At 42.4% G+C, this 16343-nt stretch overlaps 1 protein-coding gene across 3 annotated transcripts in view; it reads left to right on the forward strand.

The window, feature by feature from the left end:
- The window catches only part of LOC137301471 (dixin-like), a 113716-nt gene extending 103878 nt beyond the window's left edge, over positions 1-9838 (forward strand). For all 3 annotated transcript variants that reach the window (XM_067970978.1, XM_067970977.1, XM_067970979.1), the window contains 5 exons: positions 1169-1330; positions 5817-5883; positions 6247-6355; positions 7009-7117; positions 7496-9838. In XM_067970978.1, coding sequence (XP_067827079.1) covers positions 1169-1330; positions 5817-5883; positions 6247-6355; positions 7009-7117; positions 7496-7579 — 531 coding nt within the window. In that variant the 3' untranslated portion in view covers positions 7580-9838. The remainder of the gene's footprint in view (positions 1-1168; positions 1331-5816; positions 5884-6246; positions 6356-7008; positions 7118-7495) is intronic.
- The last annotated feature ends 6505 nt before the right edge of the window (positions 9839-16343 follow it).

The following is a 16343-nucleotide window of genomic DNA, read 5'->3' on the forward strand; positions in this document are numbered from 1 at the left end:
ACGTAACAAAAGTCCCTCATTCCAGCACAAGAAATGTGGGCCAGCGGTACTGAAGCTCTGATTATAATTAAATTACCACTTCCTCATTGCTGTTGCTGGATGAATTAAGTATATAATGAGCGGTTAACAATGTGTTAGATGGATGCATATGATCCTGAGCTGTAATGGTAACATGACAATGAATGTGTGTATACAAACCCCAAATTAATACGCCTTAATAATCCACTCCAAACCAATTGTTATGTTTAATATATGGCATGGTGATATGTGATGGTTTTATTGAGAAGTTGTGTATGAATAGCTTGATATAATAAGCAGATTGTATGGACAAAGAGGATACTGTACATTTTTAATTAATAATAAAGAATAACGTCAGATGACAATCAGTCTTGTTTTAGGGGGTGAAAGATTTACATATGTATACATTGCCGTTGCCCTGCCCCTCATAAAAGTATTTAGTACATGATATATATATAGTGTTAGAAGAAATGAGATGAATGGTAGTACTTGATGTCTGTCTGGGAGATAATTAAGTAAAGTAAACCCAATTAAAATAATAAGTATGTTTGATATTTTGGGTACTTTTACTCTATTCTGGTTAAACCTTTGAAAGAAGCAATTCCAAAAATATGAGCTGAGTTGCAGAGAAAAATTTAGTACTCCATACACATAATTTTGTTGCAATTGAGGGTTATAGTGGTAAGATATCGCCACAGGGATTACGTAGAAAGCCAAAACTGTGGTGTTAATGTCCAGAGTTGCTTTCAAATTTTATTAGTCAGTTGTAGTCTCCTCTATTACCAGATAGCTTTTATTTTATAATTTATACCTGTTCAACTGCAGAAAATGTTTTGCTTTTATTAGCAAATTCAGTAGAAAGCATTTACCCATCCTTGGCAGACTCACCCTCCCTGAGCCACTCACCTATTTATTGCCTAGTGTATTATCTGATGTATCTGGTTTTACAGATTGCTGTTGTCAATTTCTGACTGCAAACCAAGTTAAAACTTCAGCTTGTAATTCACATTATACTGCTGCTTTGTGTCTGATGAAAATAAATATTTTGGTGCCAATAGAATCAGCTTCTGAAAAGTCTTCTGAAAATCACAACCCTTATTGCGTTCATTGTGAACAATATTCTGTACACTCCTTATAAATGTAATTTCAGACGGAAGACCTTCAGGTAGTACGAGATTCTCTGCGAAGTTTACGGAATAGCTTTGCTGGTCATGATCCCCAGCACCACACAATCGACACACTGGAACAAGGAATCTCAAGTTTATTGGAGCGAATGCATGTGGCTGAAACACAGGGAAGAGGTGGCAACAAAGTAAGGACATATTCCCAGTCTGTGTAAAAGCAATCTCCAAATGAACCCTTTAGATGATGAATTTCCTGTGCATTTTTGGCCTTTTTGTATCAATAGGAACAAACTACCATTGCTTGAAATTGAACTGTGTGATATTAGTACCACATGCATTAATGCATTTGTCTGAAATTCCTTTATCTGCGATTTTAACAAAGGTGTTAACCTGTTTATTTTAAATGAGCTAAAGCTTTTAGTTAAGTAGTGGACAGAAGTGTTTCATACAAATGTGTGAATGCATCATTACTAATATCACACAGCTCAATTTCAACCTCCACAAGTTTAGAAGATATTGTTATTTAGTGCTACTGGGTAAAATAGATTGTGTAGCTGGGTTTAATCACTTGTGAATAAAGTATCTCTTTAAAGGATCATTCCTGAATAAGGTCCTAAAATGACCCTACCATAAAGTTATGAAGGCACTGTCTTTAACAGAAAGTCTTGGCAAACCTTTTCTCTGTATTCCCTAAACACTGTGGTATGAAGGTGCCACCATGGGTACGGTAGCATAGTGGTTATATTACTGGACTAATAATCTGGAGTCATGAGTTCAAATCCTGCCACGGCAGCTGAGAATTAATTAAATTCAATTAATTAAATAAAATCTGGAATTAAAAAATACTAGTATCAGTAATGCTGGCCATGAAACTACCGGATTGTCGTAAAAACCCATCTGGTTCACTAATGCCCTTCAGGGAAGGAAACCTACGGTCCTTACCCGGTCTGGCCTATATGTGACTCCAGACCCACAGCAATGTGATTGATTCTTAACTGCCCTCTGAAACGGCCTAGCAAGCCACTCAGTTGTAAAATCTTGCTTAAAAAAAGTCATAATAAGAATAAAACCGGACAGACCACCAGGCACCGGACACGACAAAGGCAAACCAAGCACAGTCGACCCTGCAAAGTCCTCCTCGCTAACATCTGGGGACTTGTGCCAAAATTGGGAGAGCTGTCCCACAGACTGGTCAAGCAACAGCCTGACATAGCCATACTCACAGAATCATACCTTTCAGCCAACGTCCCAGACTCTTCCATCACCATCCATGGGTATGTCCTGTCCCACCGGCAGGACAGACCCCCAGAGGTGGCGGTACAGTGATATACAGTCAGGAGGTAGTGGCCCTGGGAGTCCTCAACATTTACTCTGGACCCCATGAAATCTCATGGCATCGAGTCAAACATGGGCAAGGAAACCTCCTACTGATTACCACCTACCGCCCTCCCTCAGCTGATGAATCAGTCCTCCTCCATGTTGAACACCACTTGGAGGAAGCACTTAGGGTAGCAAGGGCACAGAATGTACTCTGGGTGGGGGACTTCAATGTCCATCACCAAGAGTGGCTCGGTAGCACCACTACTGACCGAGCTGGCCGAGTCCTGAAGGACATAGCTGCCAGACTGGACCTGCGGCAGGTCGTGAGCGAACCAACACGAGGGAAAAACTTACTTAACCTCGTCCTCACCAAATGACAGTATTGACAGTATTGGTCCTCGAGGAGACGAAGTCCTGTCTTCGCACTGAGGATACCATCCAACGTGTTGTGTGGCACTACAACCGTGCTAAATGGGATAGATTCAGAACAGATCTAGCAGCTCAAAACTGGGAATCCATGAGACGCTGTGGGCCATCAGCAGCAGCAGAATTGTATTCCAGCACAATCTGTAACCTCATGCCCAGCATATTCCTCACTCTACCATTATCAACAAGCCAGGGGATTAACCCTGGTTCAGTGAGGAGTGTAGAAAAGCATGCCAGGAGCAGCAGCAGGCATACCTAAAAATGAGGTGCCAACCTTGTGAAGCTACAACACAGGACTACATGCATGGCTAAACAGCGGAAGCAACATGCTATAGACAGAGCTAAGTGATTCTACAACCAACGGATCAGATCAAAGCTCTGCAGTCCTGCCACATCCAGTCGTGGATGGTGGTGGACAATTAAACAACTAATGGGAGGAGGAGGCTCTGTAAACATCCCCATCCTCAATGATGGCGGAGTCCAGCAGAGTGCAAAAGACAAGGCTGAAGCATTTGCAGCCATCTTCAGCCAGAAGTGCCGAGTGGATGATCCATCTTGGCCTCCTCCCGATATCTCCACCATCACAGAAGCCAGTCTTCAGCCAATTCGATTCACTTCACGTGATATCAAGAAACGGCTGAGTGCACTGGATACAGCAAAGGCTATGGGCCCCGACAACATCCCGGCTGTAGTGCTGAAGACTTGTGCTCCAGAACTAGCTGCGCCTCTAGCCAAACTGTTCCAGTACAGCTACAACACTGGCATCTACCCGACAATTTGGAAAATTGCCCAGGTATGTCCTGTCCACAAAATGCAGGACAATCCAATCCGGCCAATTACTGCCTCATCGGTCTACTCTCAATCATAAGCAAAGTGATGGAAGGTGTCGTCGACAGTGCTATCAAGCAGCACTTACTCACCAATAACCTGCTCACCGATGCTCAGTTTGGGTTCTGCCAGGACCACTTGGCTCCTGACCTCATTACAGCCTTGGTCCAAACATGGACAAAAGAGCTGAATTCCAGAGGTGAGGTGAGAGTGACTGCCCTTGACATCAAGGCAGCATTTGACCGAGTGTGGCACCAAGGAGCCCTAGTAAAATTGAAGTCAATGGGAATCGGGGAAAACTCTCCAGTGGCTGGAGTCATACCGAGCACAAAGGAAGATGGTAGTGGTTGTTGGAGGCCAATCATCTCAGCCCCAGGACATTGCTGCAGGAGTTCCTCAGGGCAGTGTCCTGGGCCCAACCATCTTCAGCTGCTTCATCAATGACCTTCCCTACATCATAAGGTCAGAAATGGGGATGTTCGCTGATGATTGCACAGTGTCCAGTTCCATTCGCAACCCCTCAAATAATGAAGCAGTCCGAGCCCACGTGCAGCAAGACCTGGACAACATCCAGACTTGGGCTCATAAGTGGCAAGTAACATTCGCACCAGACAAGTGCCAGCCAATGACCATCTCCAACAAGAGAGAGTCTAACCACCTCCCCTTGACATTCAACGGCATTACCATCGCCGAATCCCCCATCATCAATGTCCTGGGGGTCACCATTGACCAGAAACTTAACTGGACCAGCCATATAAATACTGTGGCTACAAGAGCAGGTCAGAGGCTGGGTATTCTGCGGCGAGTGACTCACCTCCTGACTCCCCAAAGCCTTTCCACCATCTACAAGGCACAAGTCAGGAGTGTGATGGAATACTTTCCACTTTCCTGGATGAGTGCAGCTCCAACAACACTCAAGAAGCTCGACACCATCCAGGACAAAGCAGCCTGCTTGATTGGCACCCCATCCACCACCTTAAACATTCACTCCCTTCACCACCGGCGCACTGTGGCTGCAGTGTGTACCATCCACAGGATGCACTGCAGCAACTCGCCAAGGCTTCTTTGACAGAACCTCCCAAACCCGCGACCTCTACCACCTAGAAGGACAAGAGCAGCAGGCACATGGGAACAACACCACCTGCACGTTCCCCTCCAAGTCACACACCATCCTGACTTGGAAATATATCACCGTTCCTTCATCGTCGCTGGGTCAAAATCCTGGAACAGCACTGTGGGGAACCTTCACCACACAGACTGCAGCGGTTCAAGAAGGCGGCTCACCACCACCTTCTCAAGGGCAATTAGGGATGGGCATTAAATGCCGGCCTCACCAGCGACGCCCACATCCCATGAACGAATAATTAAAAAAAATTGAAGTACTTAATTGGAAGATTGTCGCAACAAATGATGCATGTCAGTTCGTCCCTTTGAGGGATAAAGACAGTGCCATTTAAATTTAACTCCCTATTTGTCACTAAGCATTTATCAGTAAAATAATCTTCAAAAATATGAAATCTAGCCTGTTTTAGGTCTCCCAGTTGATGTTTTCTTGTAGTTTCCCCTTCTCCAGAATATTATCTTCTACTCGTTATCCTTAATGACAAAGTTGAGATATCAGTGTTTTGGACCCACAGCTACTCTTTCATTAAACTTAGTGCACAGAATAAAAACATGTCCACTACAGTAAGACTTAGGACTCTCAGGTGGTCGAGTCAGTGAAGGCACCATTTGGTTTTGCATCAAGCCATTCAGCCCTCAAGATCATGGATTCAGTCCCTAGTCCATACTGAGTTAGCTGGGCCACTGTAATTGGCCTCATGGCCCCTCGGGTAGGGAGAGAAAAAAAGTCAATCAGAATTGCCTCGCCAGTGATTCTTGCTGGGAAATATGCATGTGTGGGTGTTGGGTAAGGGCAGGACAGATTTTGGATGAGCATTGATGCCCTGTATGGTTGAATAGCCTTCTGACATCAGGGTCCAAAATTGGTCAATATAGTGAATTGGTGGACAATTGCAGGCTGGTGAGCGCAGCGTGAAAACTTCAGCCTAAAGATTGTTACATTTCTGCCTTGACATTTCCTTTTATTTATATCTGTAGACTCCTGTGAAAAATTCAGGAAGAAAAGGATCAAATACAGAGAGAGAGTCCTGGCCATCAAATTCCAGTAAGTTCAGAACAACTCCACAGCAAACATTTCACTGACTACTGTTTGTTTGGGGCAAGTATGTGGTTAAACTGCACTGTGAAGCTAATATGCAGGTTGATGTGACCTTTTAACCTGTCTATTTTGTCTTTGGGAAAAACAATCTGTAAAATTGTGAACTTGTATCCCTACAATTCCATGGCACAGTGCTATCCTTTCTCATGGTAGTGATATTCCATTGCGTTGTGCTGTAAGCAAATTTTAGACATAATTTTCCCCCCATTGTACCGATGTTTACTGTAGACTATTCCACTGTGTGTAATTGCCATTGTGTGCCAAAATTGTTTGATTTTGCTTTTAAAAAGAAATATTTTTCTTTCTCAGCATGCCTTCATTCTCACAACAGTCCTGGTCCAAGCAATCCTGTCTGCACCAAGGTGCTCTATTTCACAGACCGAACTCTTGTACCATTTATGATAAACATTCCAAAGAGGCAAGTATTCTTATTGTACCAGCTAATGGGAATATTTGGAAACTGAAACCATCAGAAAACTGTTGGCTCCAATTTGATGGGACTTGCAAAAATACTCTTAAATATTCATAGGATTTTTGTAAAAACCCTTTATCATCTAGTTTCTTTTCTCATTTTTCTCTCTGTTGCAGTTGCACCTTTTGCTTAAAGACCTCCTTCCAGACCATTGAAAATGCTACTTTGAACCAGTCACTAAAAGGTGACCTAGTTCTGTGGAAATGTAGAATTGCAGCACAAAGGGGTTCGAGGTTGTTTCTGTGAAAATGAACCAAGTTTATTTTTTGGAACTATTATCAGTTGCAACTTACCAAAGGGGCACAGTGTGTTTAATTTTCCACTCTGCTGCACCACAGCATGACAGGATGCAGTTTCATCCATGTTCCCAAATGTGAGTTCCTGATCTTAGCCACGTCCTTGGGAGAAAATTGTAAGCTCAGTTAACCTGGGCTGCTTCTCTACACATCCAAGAAGCTGACTCAAGATCAGCATTTTTGAGAGGCTTGTGTGCATATTCCTTGTCCACTCACTCAGGGAAAATTTGTTACTTAAAATGGGCCAAAAAATGCTGCTTAAAATTGCACATCTTTAATTTGTCAACAACTTTATTCTTGCAGACTTGGTGAAGTGGCTCTGAAAGACTTTAAAGCAGCGATAGAGCGGGAAGGGAATTACAGGTATCACTTTAAAGCACTGGATCCAGAATTCGGCACTGTGAAAGAGGAGGTAATATCCAGTCACTGGTATCATGTTGTGAAAAAATGTTACTGATATTCTTTATTCTGAATTTGACAGGACAATTGAACAGTGAAATGTTTTGTTGATGTAGTGTGGAAGAATGTGTACAGCTTATGCACAAATGTGACACTCCCTCACTTTTAAATACATTCTGTCCCCATCTATGCTGAACTAGTTGATCTCCAATGAGCTGCGTCGTGAGATTTTTTTCTGAAAATTTGCTGATAAATAATGATAAAGATATAGAAAAATGTATGAAAAAAAAGAATAAACTTCCATTTACATAACATATACAGGGCACTAAAACTACACCAAAAGCACAGGCTTTAAAATGTTGACTTGATTTTCATCATATTTTCCCCCCAGCTTTTCCATGATGACGATATCATTCCTGGTTGGGAAGGCAAAATAGTTGCTTGGGTTGAAGAAGACCATGGAGACAGTAGGTAGACTGATTCTCTCCCCAAATTTGGGCGATTGATTTCTTTTTTTTAAAAAAAGTTTGAGGACAGCCACCAAAGAACAGAAAGACACCACTCAAGTCTTCAAGTCCTTGTTTGCCTTCAGGGCAGAAAATCTTGCTGTGCCAACTGCCAAATGTGGACTGGAAAGAAGAGTCTAGTGCAAAAAGTTCCCAATGCAGACGCCTTGCGCTAACTAAAATAGACTGGTTATTGTAAAGCTGACGTGACTTTTGTTAGTCGCTGTACCAGTGTACAATTGTAATGCCATATCATAAGCAATAAGTGGAATTTTGCTAACGTCAATATTGTGGAAAGCAGCTTCAGTTGAATATTGCTATTGTTACACCCTCGATGCTTGGAGTACATGCAGCTGTAATTGCTTATAGCTGAGCAGCAGGTTCAACTCAGGCCATGCCTTTTCAGTTTTAAGTTATTTAAAAACTTCAGACTCTTTTTGTGATAAATCTGTAAATATTTTTATCATTTGTTTCCACTGAACATTTTGGTAGTTTAGTGGTTACAGCAAAGGTTTCTCAGCTGAATGGTTGCAGTTTCGAGCATCAAGGCTTGAATGAGCATTATGCCAATTTTTCTCTGACATGTAAGTAAGACAACTTTGCAGTAGTGAAATAGGCCCCTTCTGGTGTGGCGCTAGGAGGGCTCCTAATGAACTGCATTTGCTTGCCTTACCTGAAACAAGTGTGCCTTTGTCAAGAGTAGCACTGGTTTGTGGAGTGGATCATCCTGCCTTGCCAGCTGCAGGAGGTTGCTTGAAGATGAGAGGCCTCACTGGTTTGGAGGAAGGAACTGTGAAATTCATTCATGAAAGTCATTGTACTAATTACACCAAAAGATTCTAACCAAGACCAGGACAAAACCTTCTCCTCTTGAAGCTTTCTCAGACATTACCTTTAAGTGTAGATATTTTCCTCTCCGTTCCTTAATAGCAACAGCACCGACAGTCATTGTCCACCTTATTTTTAACAATGCAACATAAAATCCTCTTTCAGTTGAAAGTTTAAGGCATCAAGGGAAAGTGCCAATAAAAGATGCATTGCATCTTCCCATAGAAAAACAGGAAAAAGTATTGGGCAAGCACCCAGGGTCATTCTTATGCACCCCTTGCTGCCTGGTTACAGAATAGCACTGCTGGAGTCTTGGGAACAGTCTACTGTCCGCACTCACAAGCATGAAGTATTATATGGCATTTGGGAAGGCCAAAAGAACTTTTTAAAAAGGAGGATTACAAAAAAGGCTTGGAATTAGTAACTTTGTTATAGGCTGATCTGTAATGACTCCAACTAATCAGTTGTAACCCGATTTCCCTAAATGAAAGGCCTTCTGTTTTGTGCATATGAATGTGTTTATTCTCAAATTAATGGAAGTGAATTACACACAAATATATGTGTATGTAATATATACATATTACAGGTTTCACCGTGGGTCACTTCTAGTAAGAGATGCTGCCTTTTTTTTAAAAAGGGGGAAAGTGGAATTCTGTTCATCTTAATTGGAATAAGAGTTGTGCAAACACACGAGAGGAAAAATAGAAATTAAAGATTTCTTTTCTACCAGCCCTGGTAATTCCAAAATAAGAATTTTGAGAATTCTTACCAATTTCACAAATTTTCCAAGTATAATTGTTTTTTTTTAGAGTCAGTGTCCCTATTAGCTTTTTAAAAAAATTTTGTGTGATTTTTTTAAATGACCATTATACTGCTGAAATCAGCTACTATTTGGAGATTTACCAAATCAAACCTCTGAACTGAATTGTGATGTAACTACAGTCAAATCTCATTATTACAAACATGTGGGAACTGGAATAGTAACCTTTTATAATAACCCTTTACATAACCTTTAAAGCTTGAATTTTTCCGACCACTTTTTCACAATGGATTCCTTTGTTTTTAAAAAAAAGGTTTTGCCATGGTTTCAGCGATTGTACGTGCTGGCACTATGTTCAGGAGACAACAATGGTACTAGGCATTTAGTGTAAGTGCCAAAACAGTTACTGCTGTGCAGTTTATTGTAGCAGTGCTAAACATTTCAAATGATGCAGTGGAATTAGTTTGTATGTCTGTTATAAGAGGGTGTTTTGTAACAAAGTTTGTCTTGAATTCCGTAGACTTGATTGGTCCTTTGGACACCATCCAGGGAAAAATGTTTGTTATAATAAGGTGTGACTGTATAAAGATATGTGTAAAAAAAAACTGTTACATTTTAAATAAAATGTGTAAGGAGTTAATTTGTTACACAGGCATTTTGTACGACAGCTCAATATATTCTGAAAAACCTGCCTCTCAATTTGTAAATAGATATTGTGTGAAGGCTGAAGAGCTGTTTGTTATGCAGTTGTTGCACTGTTATAATTACTGTCATTGGACGTGTCATTGCTGTTTTTCCCTTGAGCTGAAATAATTCTGCACACACCACTTGATAAATGTGTACATGGATTGGTGGAGTGATACAGGAACTATATTTGTGTCTCAAGAGGAAACTGAAAACACTCGAGGGCTGATTTTAACTCCTGATTGGAGAGGACAGCAATCACGCGTGGGAGACCCGGCAGATTTCAACTGACAGGCCTCATTTGGATCCCGCTGATCAGCTGCTCGGTCGTTTATAGCGGGAAGCGGCAGCTGGCCAGCGGGGGAGGATGTAAATTGGGCAGCGCGAAGATGGCATGCCGACATCAGAAGAAGGCTATCATTAACAAGGTATGTCCGGGAAGAGGGGGGTTGCTCCGAAGCTCTCGCAGCTGGGGAGGGAGGGAAGCACGGGGCAGCAGAGGATCGGACTTGCCTTGTGGCTCATGGAGCATTCCTGCTCCTCTGGGCCCCACTAAGGGAAGGGAAGCCTGCCTAGCTTCCTGACCGGTTCACCTAGCAAGGCTGTCATGGTGGGCACTCCACTCAGGAGTGCATTAAAATGCCATCGGGGTCCCATGTACATCATGGGACCCTGATTTGCATTTATTAATGAGGCTCCCAGTGGGGTGAAAAGTTGAGGCTAAATGGACCACACACTTGTCTTGTTTGACCCATACCTTCATATCTAATCCTGTTTCAACAAAGCTGATACCTACTTTGCTGCTAGGCATAGAAATGTAATTGGTGTCAAAACTTCATCTGTAACTCTTATGCTTCAGATTATCTGACTCCCTACAATCTTGACATGTTGAGTTTTTATTTTCATACACAAATGTTTCAAATTAGTTAGAAAACGCATGTTTCCCCCCCCCCTTTTTTTCTCTCCTCAAGACAATGATGATTACTGGAATTTGGTAGCCTTCCAGTTGCTCAGTCAAGTGGCAATTCTTTCTTAAATCGGCACTGCATCATTGGCTATGTGATTGTGCGAGAATCACATCGAAGCCCAAGCCCATCATCACCTGATGACGATACAGGAACAGTTGAAGCAAGAGTCGCTGGATAGCAATAAGGAGTAGGAACTCTTAATGATCTATTCCACACCCCCAAGTGTAGCACCCCAACTGCTGACCTGGCTGAGATCCACCAATTAGCTTCAAACCTGGGACCTTTTGATCTGTATCACTTAGTGCTTTGCTGGGCAAGGGCGCTGTCACCAGGTAGCCAGTTGAAAAAGCTTGTAATTACATGTCTAAAGCAGAGTAAAGATTCACCGCATTCTTTATCCTGGCCTTTTTTTGAGCTTTGATTGATGAACTTAGTGTTATGGATTAGCGTCTATTGGGATCCAGGCTGTGACTGTCTCAGCCATCATTATTAGGAGATCTTAATCCCTTTTGCTGAGCAAAATACAAACTGACTTCCTCGGGGGTGATTAGACACTGCTTCAAAAGATTGCTCGAAAATCTTTATGGTGAGCAAAGAAACATGAGTTGTTTGGCTCACTGCTCAATTACCTATCTTCTATTCAGTATTTTTCTTGCCACTTGCCACTTGAGCAGTGAACCAAACAACTCGTGTTGTTTCTTTACTCTACTTTAGACATTGAATTAAATGCTTCCCCAACAGGCTAGTGGATGAATGTGCCCTTGCCCAGCGTAGCACTAAGCCATACAGACCAGAAGGTCATGATAGAAGGGACCTACCCCTGATGGATAGTGGAAACTATTTTCTGGTCAACAATAGCTTGCATTTAGATAATAGCTTTATTATACCAAAATGTTCATAGATGTTTCACAGATGGAAACCAGATTGAGCGGGAGTGGGAAGGTGGCCAAAGGAATGGTCAAAGAAACAAACTTCTGAAGGTAAGAAGAGATGTACCAAGTTGGGAGGAGATAAGGAGATATTGCATAGATGGGGACAAAATGGCTGAAGGCGACAGATGGTAGAGCAGAGTGAGTAAGCAGGAAAGTAGGGCTGGAGGAGGCAGAGGCAGGGGAAAGTGAGGCCAGGAAGGGATTTGTAGATGAGGCGGTACATTGTGAAGTTGATGCACTGAAGGACAGGGAGCCAATGATGGTTGGTGAGGACAGGAGTGATAGGTGAGTAGAGCTTAGTGTCAAAATGGGATGATGATATAAGTGTTTTGAATGTGTTGAAATTTATGTAGGGTGGATTTTGGAAGGCCAGCAAAGAAAGCATTGGAAAAATCAAGTGGAGGTAACAAAGGTGTGGATGAGAATTTCAGCAGCGGGCGGGGTGGGGGAGTAGAGAATGAGACGGGCGATATTTCATGTGTGGAAGTATGCAATCTTGTTGATGGCCAGATGTGGGATTTGAAGCTCAGCTCAAGGTCTAGCAGGATACTAAGATTGTGCTCCATCAGTTGAACCTCCAGGTAGAAGCTGGGATCAAGGGCTAAGCCATTGAATTTCCAACTTGGAAATGAACAGGGTGACTTCAGTCTTGCCAAAGTAGAGCTGCAGAAAGTTCTGGCTCATCCATGACGACCTGAGACAGGCAATCAGACAGCACATTGACAGTTGTGGAATCTACCATAGTGATGGAAAGGCAAAGCTGATTACACTGGCATGGAGAATTTTCAGTTAATCAGAGAGAGCCAGCATGGATTTGTGAAAGGTAGGTCGAGCCTGACAAACCTGATTGAATTTTTTGAAGAGGTGACTAAAGTAGTGGACAGGGGAATGTCAATGGATGTTATTTATATGGACTTCCAGAAGGCATTTGATAAGGTCCCACATAAGAGACTTAGCTAAGATAGAAGCCCATGGAATCGAGGGAAAAGTACGGACTTGGTTAGGAAGTTGGCTGAGCGAAAGGCGACAAAGAGCAAGGATAATGGGTAGGTACTCACATTGGCAGGATGTGACTAGTGGAGTCCCGCAGGGATCTGTCTTGGGGCCTCAATTATTCACAATATTTATTCACGACTTAGATGATGGCATAGAAAGTCTCATATCTAAGTTTGCCGATGACACAAAGATTGGTGGCATTGTAAGCAGTGTAGATGAAAACACAAAATTACAAAGCGATATTGATAGATTAGGTGAATGGGCAAAACTGTGGCAAATGGAATTGTGTAGACAAATGTGAGGTCATCCACTTTGGATCAAAAAAGGATAGAACAGGGTACTTTCTAAATGCTAAAAAGTTAAAAACAGTGGATGTCCAAAGGGACTTAGGGGTACAGGTACATAGATCATTGAAGTGTCATAAACAGGTGCAGAAAATAATCAATAAGGCTAATGGAATGCTGGCCTTGAAATCTAGAGGACAAGAGTACAAGGGAGCAGAAGTTATGCTGCAGCTGTACAAAACCCTGGTTAGACCGCACCTGGAGTACTGTGAGCAGTTCTGGGCACCGCACCTTCGGAAGGACATATTGGCCTTGGAGGGAGTGCAGCGTAGGTTTATTAGAATGATACCCGGACTTCAAGGGTTAAGTTATGAGGAGAGATTACACAAATTGGGGTTGTATTCTCTAGAGTTTCGAAGATTAAGGGGTGATCTGATCGAAGTTTATAAGATATTAAGGGGAACAGATAGGGTGGATAGAGAGAAACTATTTCCGCTGGTTGGGGATTCTAGGAGTAGGGGGCAGTCTAAAAATTAGAGCCAGACCTTTCAGGAGCGAGATTAGAAAACATTTCTACACACAAAGGGTGGTAGAAGTTTGGAACTCTCTTCCGCAAATGGCAATTGATACTAGCTCAATTGCTAAATTTAAATCTGAGATAGATAGCTTTTTGGCAACCAAAGGTATTAAGGGATATGGGCCTAAGGGGGGTATATGGTATAAGATCAGCCATGATCTTATCAAATGGCGGAGCAGGCACGAGGGGCTGAATGGCCTACTCCTGTTCCTATGTTCCTATATGGAAGCTGGCCCTATGCTTACAAATAATGGTGATGAGAGGTTGCATATAGTTGAGGAGTAGGAGAGCCCAAGGTTGAACCTTGGGGCATACCAGAGGTGACTGGGTGGCCATGGGCAGAGAAGCCATTGCAAGAGATATATTGGCTGTGTTAGGACAGATAAGTCTGAAATAACGTGAGGGCTATTTATCAAAGTGGAGTATAGGTGAGAGGTGGTGGCGAAGGATGGTATAGTCAACTGCATCGGAGGCCTGAGAAGTTGAGCAGGACCAGAAGAGATAACATACCACTGTTGCACACAAAATGTTGATGGTGGCTTGGGCAAGAGCAGTCTCAGAACTGTAAGTAGACTGAAGGAACTCAAAAAAGGGTGTAGAGGGGTGTTCATGGAGTTGGATGTTCACAACATATTCCAGCACCTGAGAGAAGAAAGGGAGTTTGGAACTGGAGAAGTAGATGGTGGACTTGTTTGTGGAGTGAGTTGATGACGGTAGTTTTGAATGGGAGAAACATTGCTTGAGGAGACAGAGCAGTGGATGATGTCAGCAAGCAATGAGCCGAGATGTAGTTGAATGGTCAGCAGCTGGGTCAGAATGGGTTTCATGGTCGTACACCTATGATATGACAATACCCTTGGTATGACAATGGAGATAAGTACAAGGTTTTCTGCTGCAAAAATGTTAGTACATAATCAAAAGGATAGATAATAGTGCAGATATTGCCAGTACAACTGTACATCAAAATTATTTACCTTTTCATGTGTCATCAAGAAATGGCTCAATGCATTGGACACAGAAAAGTTTGAGGGCCTAGACAACATCTCAGCAAAGGTGCTGATGACCTGTGCTGCAGAACTAGCTGCGCCCCTAGCTAAGCCGTTCCAGTACAGCTACAACACTGGCATCTACCCAATACTGTGGAAAGTTACCCAGATATGCCCTGTCCACAAAAAGGAAAAATCCAACCTGGCCAATTGCTGCCCCCAAGAAGGAGTTGTCAGCAGCGCAATAAAGCGACACTTACCAATAACTTGCTCACCGATGATTAGTTTAGATTTCAGCATGATTACTCGGCTCCAGACCTCATTCCTGCCTTGATCCAAACATGGACACAAGACCTTAAATCCAGAGGTGAGGTGAGAGCAACTACCCTGACATTAAGGTAGCATTTGACCAAGTGTTGTACCAACGAGCCCTCATAAAACTAGTCAATAGGGATCAGGGGGAAAACTTGCCAGTGACGGGAATCGTACCTGGCAGAATGGAAGATTTTTAAAAAATTATTCGTTCATGGGATGTGGGCGTCGCTGGCGAGGCCAGCATTTATTGCCCATCCCTAATTGCCCTTGAGAAGGTGGTGGTGAGCCGCCTTCTTGAACCACTGCACTCCGTGTGGCGTAGGTTCTCCCAGATGGTTGAGGTCATTAGAGGTCAATCATCTCTGCCCCTGGACATTTCTGCAAGAGGTCCTCAGAGTAGCGGCCTGGACCCAACTATCTTCAGCTGCTTTATCAATGACTTTCCCTCCTTAAGGTCAGAAGTGGGGCTGTTTGCTAATGATTGCACAGTGTTCAGCTCCATTCGTAATTCCTCAGGTAATGAAGCAGTCCATGCCCACATGCAGTAAGACCTGGACAACATCCAGGTGTGGGCTGATAAGTGGCAAGTAACATTTGTGCTACATGTGCCAAACCATGACCATCTCCACCACCTTCTCAGGGGCAACTAGGGATGGGCAATAAATACCAACCTTGCCAGTGACGACCACATCCCGAGAATAAATTTTAAAAAGTGAGTCATTGTCGCTAGTAATGAACTATAACTTGGCAAGTGATTGTAAAATACATTAAAAACTTATAGCCCAAAACAAAATGCCATTACAGGTTAGGATCCAAATCAAATAAGGGACAGAATGGGGCTGACTTGAATATTTATATGTGGTCTGTTGCTGATGAAAATTTGTTGAAACTTTATTAACCTGAATACATAATGCTGCTACAGCATAGGACATGACAGTGGGAAAAATGGACTTCTACTTTAAAAATTAGTCTTGGCAACTAGTTAAGTTTATAAATTTCAGAGCAGCCCACTCAAGAATCAAACTGTACAGCCCCGTACCAAACAGGTGGCAATCTTCCAACAGCCATACAGAGTGTCATTCATTTAAAATTTAACCTATTTTGATGCATCTCATTTTGAAAAAAATAAGCAGAGGTAGATGTAATTTAAATGAGGTTATGATCTGTTTCATTTTTAATATGAATTTCAGTTCTAGTTGGGGTTGCTACTCATCTGGTTTTGGAACCAACAGTCCAGTTTTTGAGTTGGTTGCTTACTAATTTTTAAGTCTATTTTTAAAAGAAAGTAATTTTTCCATTTACTTCTGTGGCATAATGTAGATATATTCATCAACAATATTGTAGATGAATTTTTATTTTTACCAAATCAAACAGCAGCATTCAAATTATCTCACCATGGTCTC

This window comes from Heptranchias perlo, chromosome 33 (assembly GCF_035084215.1).
Source record: "Heptranchias perlo isolate sHepPer1 chromosome 33, sHepPer1.hap1, whole genome shotgun sequence".
Classification (NCBI taxonomy): Eukaryota; Metazoa; Chordata; class Chondrichthyes; order Hexanchiformes; family Hexanchidae; genus Heptranchias; species Heptranchias perlo.